The 13259-nt window shown below is 38.3% G+C and overlaps 1 protein-coding gene across 1 annotated transcript; it reads left to right on the top strand.

The window, feature by feature from the left end:
* The first annotated feature begins 90 nt into the window (after positions 1-90).
* Positions 91-13237, top strand: LOC117701865 (C-type lectin domain family 4 member A-like). Its single transcript, XM_034493279.2, has 6 exons — positions 91-329; positions 1584-1700; positions 4339-4440; positions 10083-10237; positions 11098-11210; positions 12879-13237. The coding sequence occupies exons 1-6, from the start codon at positions 248-250 to the stop codon at positions 13021-13023; spliced, it is 714 nt and encodes a 237-aa protein (XP_034349170.1). The 5' UTR covers positions 91-247; the 3' UTR covers positions 13024-13237.
* The last annotated feature ends 22 nt before the right edge of the window (positions 13238-13259 follow it).

Here is a 13259-nt window from a genome sequence, read left to right as displayed (position 1 = left end):
CTTGCTGAATGGGTTTGAAGACTACAATGCTTTGTTTCTTGTATTAAGAGGTTGCATCTCCCCTGTGTGACCTGAGTGATTCCGTGCTGTGGTTTCTCGTTCTCATGTGGTTTACCCCAGTGAGACATGCCTCTTCTTTCATTCATGTGTGACATGACAACTAATCACTAGGATTGGTTCTCACATACTACAGTGCCTTAGAGAGGGAACAAGGTGTGCTTTCTGAGGGAGGCAGGTCTTTCATGATATGGCTTCAGAAATCACTTATGCAGAAGTGAGGATCACAAATGAATCCAACGCTTCGGGCACCCACTCAAGATGTCCTGCAGGTAAAAAAACAAAACAAAAAACCCTTTCTGTATTTATACAGGAGGATAAAGGAATGGTCATTCACAAAGTTGGGTGGTATTTGTGACTGGTTCTTTGAGTGCTCCCATCTGGTATTTTACTGGAGTCTCAGCTGTTTAAACTGTTTGTAGATTGACTTGAAGAGCTGTAGAGTTGTACAGTGTGAAGGAAAAGCTTTCTCGGCGTGGCTTTTGCTTTTGCCATTTACAGAAACTAAACCTTGAATCTTGCTGCATTTCCTGCTCTATATAAATGAGCATACATACATTTTTTTTCTGAAAATGAAATAATATTATTTAATAGTGATTTCTTCTCCCTATGCATGACAGTATTTTGTGACTTCATGAAGACTGTTTCTGTGTTGAGATTTCATCTTGAAGGAACTTTTTTTCATTTATCCTATAGATCAGAGCAGAGCCTCTTACTTGATAGGCAGGTGTTGTGCCACTAAATTGTACCTTAGTCCAGGAAGTTTCTAGCCATGTGATGGTGGCTAGCAGACTAACCTTATGCTAAAGTGGTGGACTATAATTAGAAATATTTATCTGTTATTATATGTGTCTTTAATGTTTTGGCAGCCTGTAAGTTATTTAAGTATACAGTGCTGACTCCACAGTAAAGAATACCAAGAAAGCACAGAAAAAATTTATTAACAATACTGATGTAAAGAAAAGTCATAGGCCAGGTGGCAGTATTTATGTTGTGTCCTCATGTGGGAAAACACATTATGTGCACATACCTTCAAGATTTACTGCAAGGGCCAGGTTTGGTCTAATTCTAGCACTGGGGAGGCAGAGACAGGAGGATCACTGAGAATTTGAGCCCAGTCTGGTCTACATAATGAGTTGCAGACCATCCAGGACTACACAGTGAGATCCTAGCTCATTCCACTTCCCTTCACAAAAAAGCCAAAACAAACAAACAAACAAACAATCCTCCATGAACATATATGAACCAAGCATGTGTATATCTATCTATCTATCTATCTATATATATCTATATCTATCTATATCTATCTATCTATATATATTCAAAGTATTTTTCAGATCTCAAAATATAAGTACCAGTTATTCTAACAGTGTAAGTTTGTGCTTTTATTTTTTTTGTTACTTGAAATGTTCATTTTACTAGTAAATTAAGTGTCCTTGAAAAAAAAAAGGGAGAAGAGGAGAGTGGAAAACAAGAAACAAGGATGGAACTTACTTCTCATGAAATGAATGTGCTTCTCCTTCTAGCTCCCAGAGAGAAACGTATCCACCATCTAAGTAAGCCTGGTTCCCCCTCGCTGCCTTTTACATCCCTGCTGGTACTTTTCCTGCTGCTGGCAATCACATTCTTAGTTGCTTTTATCAGTAAGTATTCCAGATGAATCAATAGGGCATGTCTGCCTTAGATGAAGAGAGGTTCTACTGCAGCAGTTGGCATTTAAAGGAAATATGAAGTAATATTCTCTGGAAAAAATAATTCAAAGGATTCCATTGTGACTTTCTCTTTGTCCTTGAATTTAACTATTGTCTTGGGGGAAAATGGAATCCATTCTCAGTTGGGAAACTAAATCACATGTATGAGTGTCTGTGTGGGGTTGTGGAATGAATTCTGTGGACTGTTGTCTTTATTAGACTGGGAGGTCAAACCTACATTTTCTCATTGGCATCAAGATGTCACACTGTATGTGTATGGGGCTCCTTCATCTAGTGTGAGCTTGTGGACAAGAAGGAGCTAGGAAGAAATTATCCAAGAAGAGTTCTTTAGCTAATTCCTAGCTATTTCTGTCCTGGCCAGTATTATGAGACATCTAAAAGCAACCCGAGCAAATGAGTGGATTTCTGTTCATCAAACATTTACGCACTTATGAAAAACTTAAAAATACACAAAAGTAGTATATTTAGGATGTTTTACTCATTCATTTGCTCACTCAGAATTAAGTAATAGTATTAATATAGTAATAGCATCCATTAATGTATATCATACGATGTGTTAGACAGACCAAGCCCAGTCTGTTTCAAGAAATTTAGAGGAAAGTCAATGAATCAGTGCCAGCAAGGTACAATGGCACACTCCTATTATCCCAGCTACTCTGGGTGTTAGATAGCAGGACAACAATTATGGGGCATGCCTGGGTTATATAAAAGAATCATAGAAAAAAAAGAAGTAGTGTCTGCAACATTGTCTGGGAAGTGTTGTGCTGAGATAGTTTTCCTAGAAGAGGTGACACCTAGAACTGTGGGTACCAAGAATGTCACAGAGGGGTGATGGATTGGCAATTTTGGCTGATCTCCACTGAGTAGCTCCTTTGGCCCTAGCTGAACTTAGGCACGTATATGTGGTCAGTTACCAGTCCTGGCAACTCATCCTCTGAGGAGGAGGAGGCCAGCTGGAATGACTAGCAGTGTGGGTCACCTTTATGTGAGTCCTTAGGAGGGCCTGGGCTTGTTTACATGGCAGCTTGGAGATTTCTAAGATTGAGGGTGACCATGAGCCAGGCTCTCAAAAAATTGAACTGGAGAGTCGATTAGAGCTGATTTTGCACATTCTCTTGGCCAGCTCACACATGAGACTTCACTTTTTTTTTTTTAATTTGAACTGGGAATGTTGCAAAACCACATTGCAATGGCGTGTGAATACAGAAGTTAAAAATTGTGGTAATTTTTTTTGCAAACCACCAATGCCATGGAGAACCATTGTTCTGTTTCAAATAAAGAATTCGTGTAGCCATATTTATGTTATAGATTGTGTTTTTCCGGGATTCCAAAAAACAAAGAAATAAACAAGAGGGCTAATCTGTAACGAGATCTCTGTAATGAGATCAGTGTCTGGAGAACATAAGAGGCGGCAGCTTTGAGAGGTAAAGAGAACAGGACCCAGGGGATAGATGCTTGATGAGGATGGAGATCCAGGGATTAAGGGCTCCAAGAAGTAACATGTGACTTCAATATTCGTATGACAAAACTCACCAACTGTGAAGTTGATCAAAGAGATAGAGAATATAATATAAGTTATATGTTTAAGTTGGTAGATGTTGACTTTAGTTTTAGGCATATTGAGTTGAGTCTTAGGCATATTTGTGTTTAGTGAGCAAAAAATTCCATGTAAATAGGCAAAAGACAAGACCATAGCAATATATGACATTACTTGAGAAGAATTTTGTATTAGGAGAAATCATAATGACAGGATTGTAGAAAGTGTTAAATTCTGAAGGGGTCAATGGATCGAGAAGAGAAAATAGAAGGCAAGAAGTGATAGCCAAAAGGTAAGACAAAACCTGACAAAGCAATGGTTTAAAGGCTGAGGGGAAAGAGAACTGGGCTCAAGTATAATACCAAGAAGGCCAATGAGGGCCCTGGGATGTTACTGAATACCCATTTCAGAACTGGTGTTGGAGAAACAGAGGAAGAAAAAGTGATGGAATAGAGAGACAAAGATACAGACAAGAAAGTGAAGAAATTCAGATGTAGAGGGAGAGGCCATTCAGTTTAATTCTGAGTGAGAGACAGTGTGGTACATGGAGGAGCAACTCAGTCAAAAAGATGTGAGTTTGAGGAAGAAAGCAATGCCCTGCATACACTTGTTGGTTTTTTCTTACTTCCCATTCTAAAATAACCTATAACTACTCAGAATTAGCAAACCCCCTTTTCTCCCAACAAGAAGGTAGTTCACATCCTTAAATATGAGTGTCTATCTCTGCTTCATCTCCCTGAAGCATTAGCATTTTCATTTACATTCAGCATTGAAGGGTGTGGCTCACTCCCTTTAGAGCCATGATAATGGACCCATCCTGCATTTTAAGTCACTCATGTTTCTTGAGTTCTGAGTGTATTTGTGGTTTCAAATGAGAAGACTGATGATTCCACTGACTATAGGGTGATGGGAATTGTAGTCATGCTCTGTCGACTTAGTAATGTGGATGCTGTAGATGTTTGTACCAGGAAATAAAAAATTAGAAAGACATTTATCATGAAAATGAGTGGTTTTGGTTCTGTTTTCTTCCAGTTTATTTTCAGAAGTACTTTCAACTTCTTGAAGTAAAAAAAGGTATAAAAGACATAACTCACAAGGAATTGAACTGTATAAAAAATGTTTCGCTCATGGAAGGTAAGAATTAATGTACCTAAGTGTTTGGTTGCTGCTGTAGAGTGTAATAGTTTCACATAAATCTATTTTCTCTCTGTCTCTCTTTTTCACTTATTCTCTCATAAATTACATCCCAATCACCATTTCCCCTTTAACCACTCCTCCAAGTCACTGCCTCCCACCTCCCCTCTCCCCAGATACATATCTTCTCTGTTTCCCTCCAAAAAAGAAGAGGCCTTCCAGGGATATCAATAAAACCTGGCATAACAGGTTACAGTAAGACTAGGTACCAGATCGCATATCAAGGCTGAACAAAGTAATCCAGGAGGAGGAAAATGGTCCCAAGAGCAGGCAAAGTGTCGGAGACAACCTATCTCTACTGTAAGGAGTTCCACAAGAACACCATGATAGACAAACATAACATATATGCAGAGAACCTAGTGCAGGTCTGTGTGGGTTCTGTGATTGTGGATTCGGTTTCTGTGCACCCCTATAACCCTTGCTTAGTTTATTCTATGGGCCATGTTCTCCTGGTGTCCTTGAATCCTCTGGATCCTACAATCCTTCCTCCCCCTTTCCTTCTACATTCCCCAAGTCCTGTCTAATATTTGGCTGTGTGTCTTTGCATCTGTTTTTATCAGTTGCTGGATGAAGGCTTTCTGATAACAGTTGGGCTAGGCAAGGATCTATGAGTATAGCAGAAAATCATTAGGAATCATTTTGTTGACTTTTTTTCCAGTTGTGTTTTCTTCTATCCTAGGTGTCTGGGCTATTCAGTCTTAGTTCCTGGCTATCCAGGCAGTGTTGGACATGGGCTCCCTCTTGTGGTTTGGGCCTCAAGTTGGACCAGCCATTGATTGGCTACTCCCACAAGTTCTGTGCCCCCTCAGCACATCTTGTAGGTCAAAGGTTTCATGGCTGGGTTGGAGTCCCAGTCCCATCTCTGGGACCCTTGCATGGTTACAGAAGGGAAACAGTTCAGGCTCTGTATCACCCATTACTAGGAGTCTTTACTAGGGACACCCTTGTAGATTACAGGGAGTTTCCATTTTACTAAGTTTCCATATTGCTGCCCCAAATCCCACAGTTCCAGTCATTTCTTCCTGTATTCACTCTTGATCCCCCAACCCAACTTATACCACGCTCCACCTGGCACTTAGTCTACCCACAAGATCTATTATAGTTCCCCTTCCCAAGGAGATTCATGTCCCCCCCTCCTTGATATTTAGTCTTTCTTGGTTTGTGTACTGTAGTAAGATTATCTTTTAATTAACAGCTAATATCCACTTATAAGTGAGTACATACTATGTTTGTCTTTCTGGATCTGAGTCACCTTACACAGAATGATTTTTCTTCTAGTTCTATCCATTTGCACGCAAATTTCATGATGTCACTTAAAAATAGCTGAGTAACACTCCATTGTGTAAGTGTACCACATTTTAAAAATTCCATTCTTCATCGAGGAACACCTAGTTTTTTTTTTTTTTCCAGTTTCTAGTTATTATGAGTAAAGTTGCTATGGACATAGTTGAACAAGTGTCCTTCTGGTGTTATGGAACCTTTTGGGTATATGCCCAAGACTGGTTCATCTGGGTCTTGAGATACATTGATTTCCAATTTCCTGAGGATCAGCCATATTGATTTCTTTTCTTTTTTTCTTTTCTTTTTTCTTTTTTTGTTTTTTCGAGACAGGGTTTCTCTGTGTAGCCCTGGCTGTCCTAGAGCTCACTCTGTAGACCAGGCTGGCCTCGAACTCAGAAATCCGCCTGCCTCTGCCTCCCAAGTGCTGGGATTAAAGGTGTGTGCCACCACCAGCCGGCTATTGATTTCAATAGTAGCTGTACACGCTTGCACCCCCACCAGCAGTGGAGAAGTGTGCCCCTTGCTCTATATCCTCACCAGCATGAGCTGTCACTTGAGTGTTTGATCTTAGGCATTCTAATGTGTGTAAGATGGATTCTTTATGTAGTTTTAACTTGCATTTTCCTGATGGCTAAGGATATTTAACACTTCTCTAAGGGGTTCTCAACTATTTGATATTCCTCTATTGAGAATTCTGTTTAGATCTGAATTTTTTGGTTTGTTGATGTCTAGTTTCTCGAGTTCTTTATATATTTCAGATATATTAGCTCTTTGTTGCATGTGGAGTTGGTGAAAATCCTTTCCTGTTCTGTAGGCTACCATTTTGTCCTATTGACAGTATTCTTTATGTTAAAGAAGAAACTTTTAAGTTTCATGAGGTCCTGTTTATTAATTGTTGATCTAAGTGTGTGTACTATTAGTGTTCTGTTTAGGAAGTTGTCTTCTGAGCCAATGTGTTCAAGGCTATTCCCTACTTCTTCTTCTATAAGGTTCACTGTGCCTGGTTTAATGTTAAGGTCTTTAATCCACTTGAACTTGAGTTTTGTCCAGGGTTATAGTTATGGATCTATTTGCATTCTTCTACATGCAGACATCCAGTTAGACCTGCACCATTTGTTAAAGATGCTTTCTTTTTGCCAGTGTATATTTCTGGCTTCTTTGTCAAAAATCAAGTGTCCTGGATTAACATACTAAAAATGGCCATTTTACCAAAAGCTATCTACAGATTCAATGCAATCCCCATCAATAATCCAATTCAATTCTTTATAGACCTTGAAAGAATAATTCTCCACATCATATGAAAAACATAAAACCCAGGATATCTCAAAGAATTCTGAACAATATTAGAATTTCTGGAGTACTGCCCTTAAGCTTCCCTGGACTGCTTCATCAGAGGCTGTTCAGGAGGCCTGACACTGGGAGTTCTCACCCACAGCTATAGAACTGCAGCCATGGGCTGTGTCTACATGGGCACTGCAGCCACCCTATTCAAGAAGGGCAAGCTGGAAGTCTGAGGGTTCTTTGCCACAGCCAAGGTTGATCCTGGTTTTCATGGAATTGCTTTGAGTTTCTCTCCATTTAACTTGATGTTGGCTATATGCTTCTTGGAAATTGCCTTTATTATGTTTAGGTATGTCTTTTATATCCCTAATCCCTCTAGGACTTTTATTATGAAATGCTGTTGGATTTTGTCAAAGGTATTTTCTTCATCTAATGAGATGATCTCTTTTTTTTTTTCTCTTTCAGTTTGTTTGTATGGTGGATTACATTTATTGACTTTTACATATTGAACCATCCCTGAATCCCTGGGATGAAGTCTACTTGATCATGGTGGATGATCTTTTTGATGTATTCTTGGATTCAGTTTGCAAGCATTTTATTGAATAATTTTATATGTGTGTTCATGAGGGAAATTGTTTTGTAATTCTTGTTGTTTCTTAAATCTTTGATTTGGGTGTCAGGGTGATTGTGGCCTCATGAAATGAATTTGGCAATGTTCTTTCTGTTTCTATTTTGTGATCTAATTTGAGGAGTATTGGTGTTAACTCTCCTTAGAAAGTCTGGTGGAATTCTGTGCTAAAACCGGGGACTTTTTTTTTGCTAGGAGAATTTTAATGACTGCTTTTATTTCCTTATAGGTTATAGGTCTATTGAAATTGTTTATCTGATCTTGATTTAACTTTGGTAAGTGGTATCTATTGAGAAAATTATCCATTTCTTTTAGATTTTCCAATTTTGTGGAATAAAGTTTTGTAAAGTGTGACCTAATGATTCTTTGAATATCCTCAGTGTCTGATGTTATGTCTTCCTTTTTATTTCTAATTCTGCTAATTTGGATATCATCTCTCCATCTTTTATTTAGTTTGGGTAGGATTTATCTATCTTGTTAAATTTCTCAAAGAACCAGCTCTTTGTTTCATTGATTCTTGGTATTGTTGTCCTTGTTTATATTTTGTTGATTTCAGCTCTCAGTTTATTTAATGCCATCTCCTTTTCTTGGGTGTGATTGTTTCTTTTTATTTTAGGGGAGAGGGATGATGGAGGATTGTGTTTGTGGGAACTGAGGGAGTGAGAGACTCCACAGGTGGGCTCCTTACCTATTCTTCAGGCTAGCAAGTCTGAAGTTGAGTAGGCAATGTCTGCCTGTGTTGTCTGACAGTTCCAGTAGATTCCCTGGTTGCTTGTACTAAGAAGTGGAGTTCACATATACATTTATATCAGACCAGAAAATCTGACATGAACATCTCCATTTGTTTACACCAGTCTTTTTTTTTTTTGTACAAATCATTCTAGTGGTCCTATATTTCTCTAGGATTTGCTTATTTCTGAGCCATCTCTGCCCACATACATATTTATGCATATATGAATATGTATAGATATATACATAATCTTGAAGAAAATGATGAAGTCCTATGTCATGAATAAAAATTACTTAAAGCTTTAATAGAGTCTTTGAGAACATTTTTAAATTAACAGATTTCACATGATGATATAAAGACACTGTTTTAACCCCACATCTATACATACTGTCCCCTATATAGCATCTTATAAAGGCATTCATGGTTGCTACGATTAGTGAGTGAATACTGACTTCAACACTGATTGACAATCATGATGACTAGACTTTCATCTGGGACACCACATTGTATTTAGCTGTCACATCTCTTTAGTCTTCTCTCGGTTGGGATATGTTTTCAGAAGATCCATGATTTACATGATTCTGATTAGTAGGATGACTGATCTAGTATGTTATAGGATATTCCTGTATTAAAATTTGAGTAATTATTTTTGAGGAGGATGACAGGTATGAAATCCTAGTCTCATCACATTGTACACAAGATCTAAACTATAAAAATTATTATAGACTGTTGATATTGCCTGATGGTCTACTTAAAGCATGCCATTTAAAGTGTACCTTTTTTTCATCATCTTAATTTTTATTTCTTTTTGTAAAATTTATTCATCTCTCATACAATACTTGCCAACTGTAGCATGCCCTCTCTCCACTCCTCTCAGTCCCAACACTTCCCCTATTTACCAGATCCATTGCTCTCCTGTTTCCCTTCAGAAAAAACAGGCTTCCTCTGCTCATGGGACCCCTTTTCTCCCAATGAGTTATCTCAAACAGCCTTGATATGAGGGTTTATGTTCATCTTCATTGCATCTTGCTATGCAGGGTTCATTTGATAAAAGCATACCATTTAAAGACTAACCACTGGTACTGGATAACCAATTAGGTGGCTCATCCATGGAGAAGATTATTTCTTTGTCTTTTGGTGGTTTTTGGTGTCTTTTTGTAGCTTTTATAACAATAAAAATAGGTCATGAATTCCTGAGGTATTATATCTTACATTTATCTCTAGAATCTTTGTAATAATTTTGTGAAATATTTTTTATCATCACTAATTTAAAAGTCTCCTGTTAGAATATTGTTGCCATGATTGTTGACCTGTATCATTTAAATACAATGTTTTATATATATAAAATGAAAATTTCTGGTTCTTGGAATGATGAGTTCTATTCTTTGGATATCCAGATTGTTGTGTGTTATGTCCTGAGAGTCTCGGTGTTCTTTACACTCTGTTTTTTTCCGTCTTTTTCTGATACCACCTCAGCAGAACAAAGGACCCTGACATTAGTGATAATGAGTTGGACTTGGGTTTCTTAGCACCTGAGGAGAGAGGGGCTCCTGCTGCATCTGGGAGAAGCTGGGAGTCCCAGCTTCCATGTGGGTGTCTTCACACAAATAACTTTAAAATGACTTTATTACATTGCACTTACATTTCCTTCTTCCCCCAAAGACAAAGTCTGGAGCTGTTGCCCAAAGGATTGGAAGCCGTTTGGTTCCCACTGCTACTTCACTTCGACTGACTTGATGGCATCTTGGAATGAGAGTAAGGAGAGCTGTTCCCACATGGGTGCTCATCTGGTGGTGATCCACAGCCAGGAAGAGCAGGTACATTGGGAGATTGCAGGACCTGGGTTCAGCAGGTTGTCTGCCAGTTTTTACTAAGAGGGCGTTTTTGTTGACATGGGTGTTGGTGCTGTGGCAGAAGACTTTCTAGTAGATAGGCAGGAATGGTTGCTTCAGCCTTTGCCTTCTACACTTTGGTCCTGCTTAAGTGGAACCAAACAACTTCCAAAGAACCATGGCATCAGAAATGCAACACAAGAGGCTGGAGGGAAGGACAAAATGCTTCTGTTTGAAGGACCAGCTTGTGGTTTCAGCACTCTAATGCTTCCTGTAGAATCAACTGCCTAACAGAGAAGGGAGCAGGGAAACAGGACCCAGTTTGGAGGATCAGAATCTGCCATAAGAAATGCAATAGCTGGGGTTTGAATGGAGCATGATTAGATGTGCAAAATTCTCTCATGTACAACTGTCGAAATGGTGTTGGTGAAGAAAGAGGGGCGTGAGTCTGAGATGAGGATTCATTATGATCATGGTCAGAAATTGGTTCCAGTGTCGTTAAACATGAGTGATGATTTCAGCAGTGTCCTGATCATCCAGAGAAGATGTGCACTCCTGTGGGGTGTCTCCTAACCCTCAATCCTTTGTTTTCCAATTTCTTTGTGACCAGAAAAAAAATTAGTCAAAATATCACATGTATCTCTAAAATATAAAATTATTATATATTAAAAATATTTAATGGCCAATAGAGATGAAGTATGATTTGATTATTGTGTATTTGTATATGTACATCATACTGAATCCTATAATTTTGTATCATTAAAATAATTTTTAAAAGATCTTACAAAAAATTCTATAACAGAAAAAGTAGTGCTCAGTCTAGCTCTATCTTTCTTTCCTCTTAGGATTTCATCACTGGGATCCTGAATGCTGATGTTGGCTATTTTATAGGACTTTTGGATGCTGGTGATAGACAGTGGCAATGGATTGATCAGACACCATACAGTGAGAGTGCCGTGTGAGTGTAGAGTTACATAGAGGAGTCCTGGGTCCTGTAGCATGAGGGGAATTTATGGTGTTCCAGCTGCTGGTTATGAAGCTAAAATAGCTCCATTGTGGTGTAACTGCAGGGATGGAGTAACTTTTACTCTCTCATGTGCTCATAACAGGAGTCCTATGAGATATTCCGGGTAGAGATGAGGGAGTTGAGTTTGAAGAATGTAGAAGTTAAGTACCCAACCAAGGTCTTTATACATAGATGTGTTTTATTATGGTTTCAGTCTCTCATCTACATTTTTAAAAATAGGATTTAATTTGTTTTTATTCATGTGTATATATGTGTATTTTTTGAGTGTCTGCCCTGTGTATTTGGGTGGCCTTGGAGGTCATAATAGGGTATTGGATCCTCTGAAGCTGAGATTACAGGTTGTAAGAAAAACTACAGGTGGGTGCTTGGAAGAGGACCTTTACATTTTATGGAAAAGCAGCAAGCACTTTTAATATCTGAGCTATGTCTCCAGCTGTCATTTATATCTTTATAAGAAAAATTGATGTCAAGGTCATAGCTGATTATTTCTTATAAATCAAAGGTCCTCAATCTAATTTGTAGTATTTCATATTTATGTAATGATTTTTTATGTAATTATTTAAAAACTCTTAATATCTTAGTATGTTGCCATATTCTGTTTTGATATCTGATGTGAGAAATATGTAGTGTGTTGTGTTTTAAAACAAAATTCCAAATGTTTGATTTTTACCAATGAAGATTCAGCAGCAAGATGTTGGGGTGAAAGCCTGCTAGCTCACAGAGGCAGAGGAAGCAACTAGCTTACCTTCCTGCTCAGTTGATGTCTCAGAAGTAAAAAGTTTCTTCTCCACTCTGTCTTAAATACCCGACAAACTCAACATCCCTCCTTTCTACTTTCTGTGCATCTCCCTATCTATCCTACAGACTTCCTCTCACTCTCTATGGTATTTTCTTATGTTCATTTCCTATCAGTTGGCTGCTTCCTCCACCTCTCTATGGCTAACTTTACTTAATCGTGGTTACAGAAGGCTCTTGGATGAAAGATGTGTGCTAGGACTGAGCCACACCACAACAACCTGTTTACAATAAACAGAAAGCTCTTGGATTAAAGCCTCATCACCGATAGAAACAGGTTTTTCCAGTTCATAAAATTGGGGTTCATAATATGATCAAACAACTTGCAACGATAATGAGGTTTTTGTTCTCAATTTTCAGAGAAGACAACTAGGACTCCAGAATTTTAAATTATTTTTTTTGAAGACAGAAATAAGTAGATTGTCTAGAGATCTTAACTAGTTCTCCAGTCTTCAAAATAGTTCCATTGGGAAAACTATTAAAACATGAGAGTAAGGAGAGTCCTTTTTAACATCTAAATAAGCACAATGGGTTAACTGTCCCCTGGCACCAAACATAAGAATGAAGAAATAGCCTCTGAGATGTGTGTCCTGGGAGAAGGGTTAAGTAACAAGCTAAGAGAACATCGAGTGCTATGGGCCCTGTTACCCAGGGAAATGTGAGATATGTGTGATGGAGAACACTTGATTTATACTTACTTGAATCTCTACAAATTCCAATCTCATCCTCAGACTTGCTTCCTCTTGTTTCCTCTTTTCAAGCATTATTGTAGGAAACACCCTGAAACTCTTTTCTCCCTTTCAGATTCTGGCACCAAGGTGAGCCCAACAATGTCTACGAGAAATGTGTTATAATAAATCATCGTAAGAACACTAAATGGGGCTGGAATGATATTCCTTGCAGTGATAAACACAAGTCAGTTTGTCAGATGAAGAAAATGTACTTATGAATCACACATTTTCCATGGGCATGAAATTTCATTGTTATTCACCATTACATGAACATCTGGAAAGTTCTACAAGTGGAAGAGATGTCCAGAGAATTTAAGTAGGAAACAAATGGTTATGCATATAAAAATGATCCACATATATCCTTGTATATTTATCCACGTACTCAGTCATGAAATGAACTTTCAATGAGAATTTTCTATGTACCATCGACTCTACAGGGACCCATTTGTGCACA

The sequence above is a fragment of the Arvicanthis niloticus genome, unplaced genomic scaffold (genome assembly GCF_011762505.2).
Source record: "Arvicanthis niloticus isolate mArvNil1 unplaced genomic scaffold, mArvNil1.pat.X pat_scaffold_284_arrow_ctg1, whole genome shotgun sequence".
NCBI lineage: Eukaryota > Metazoa > Chordata > Mammalia > Rodentia > Muridae > Arvicanthis > Arvicanthis niloticus.
This window is presented reverse-complemented; position numbering and strand designations above follow the sequence as displayed.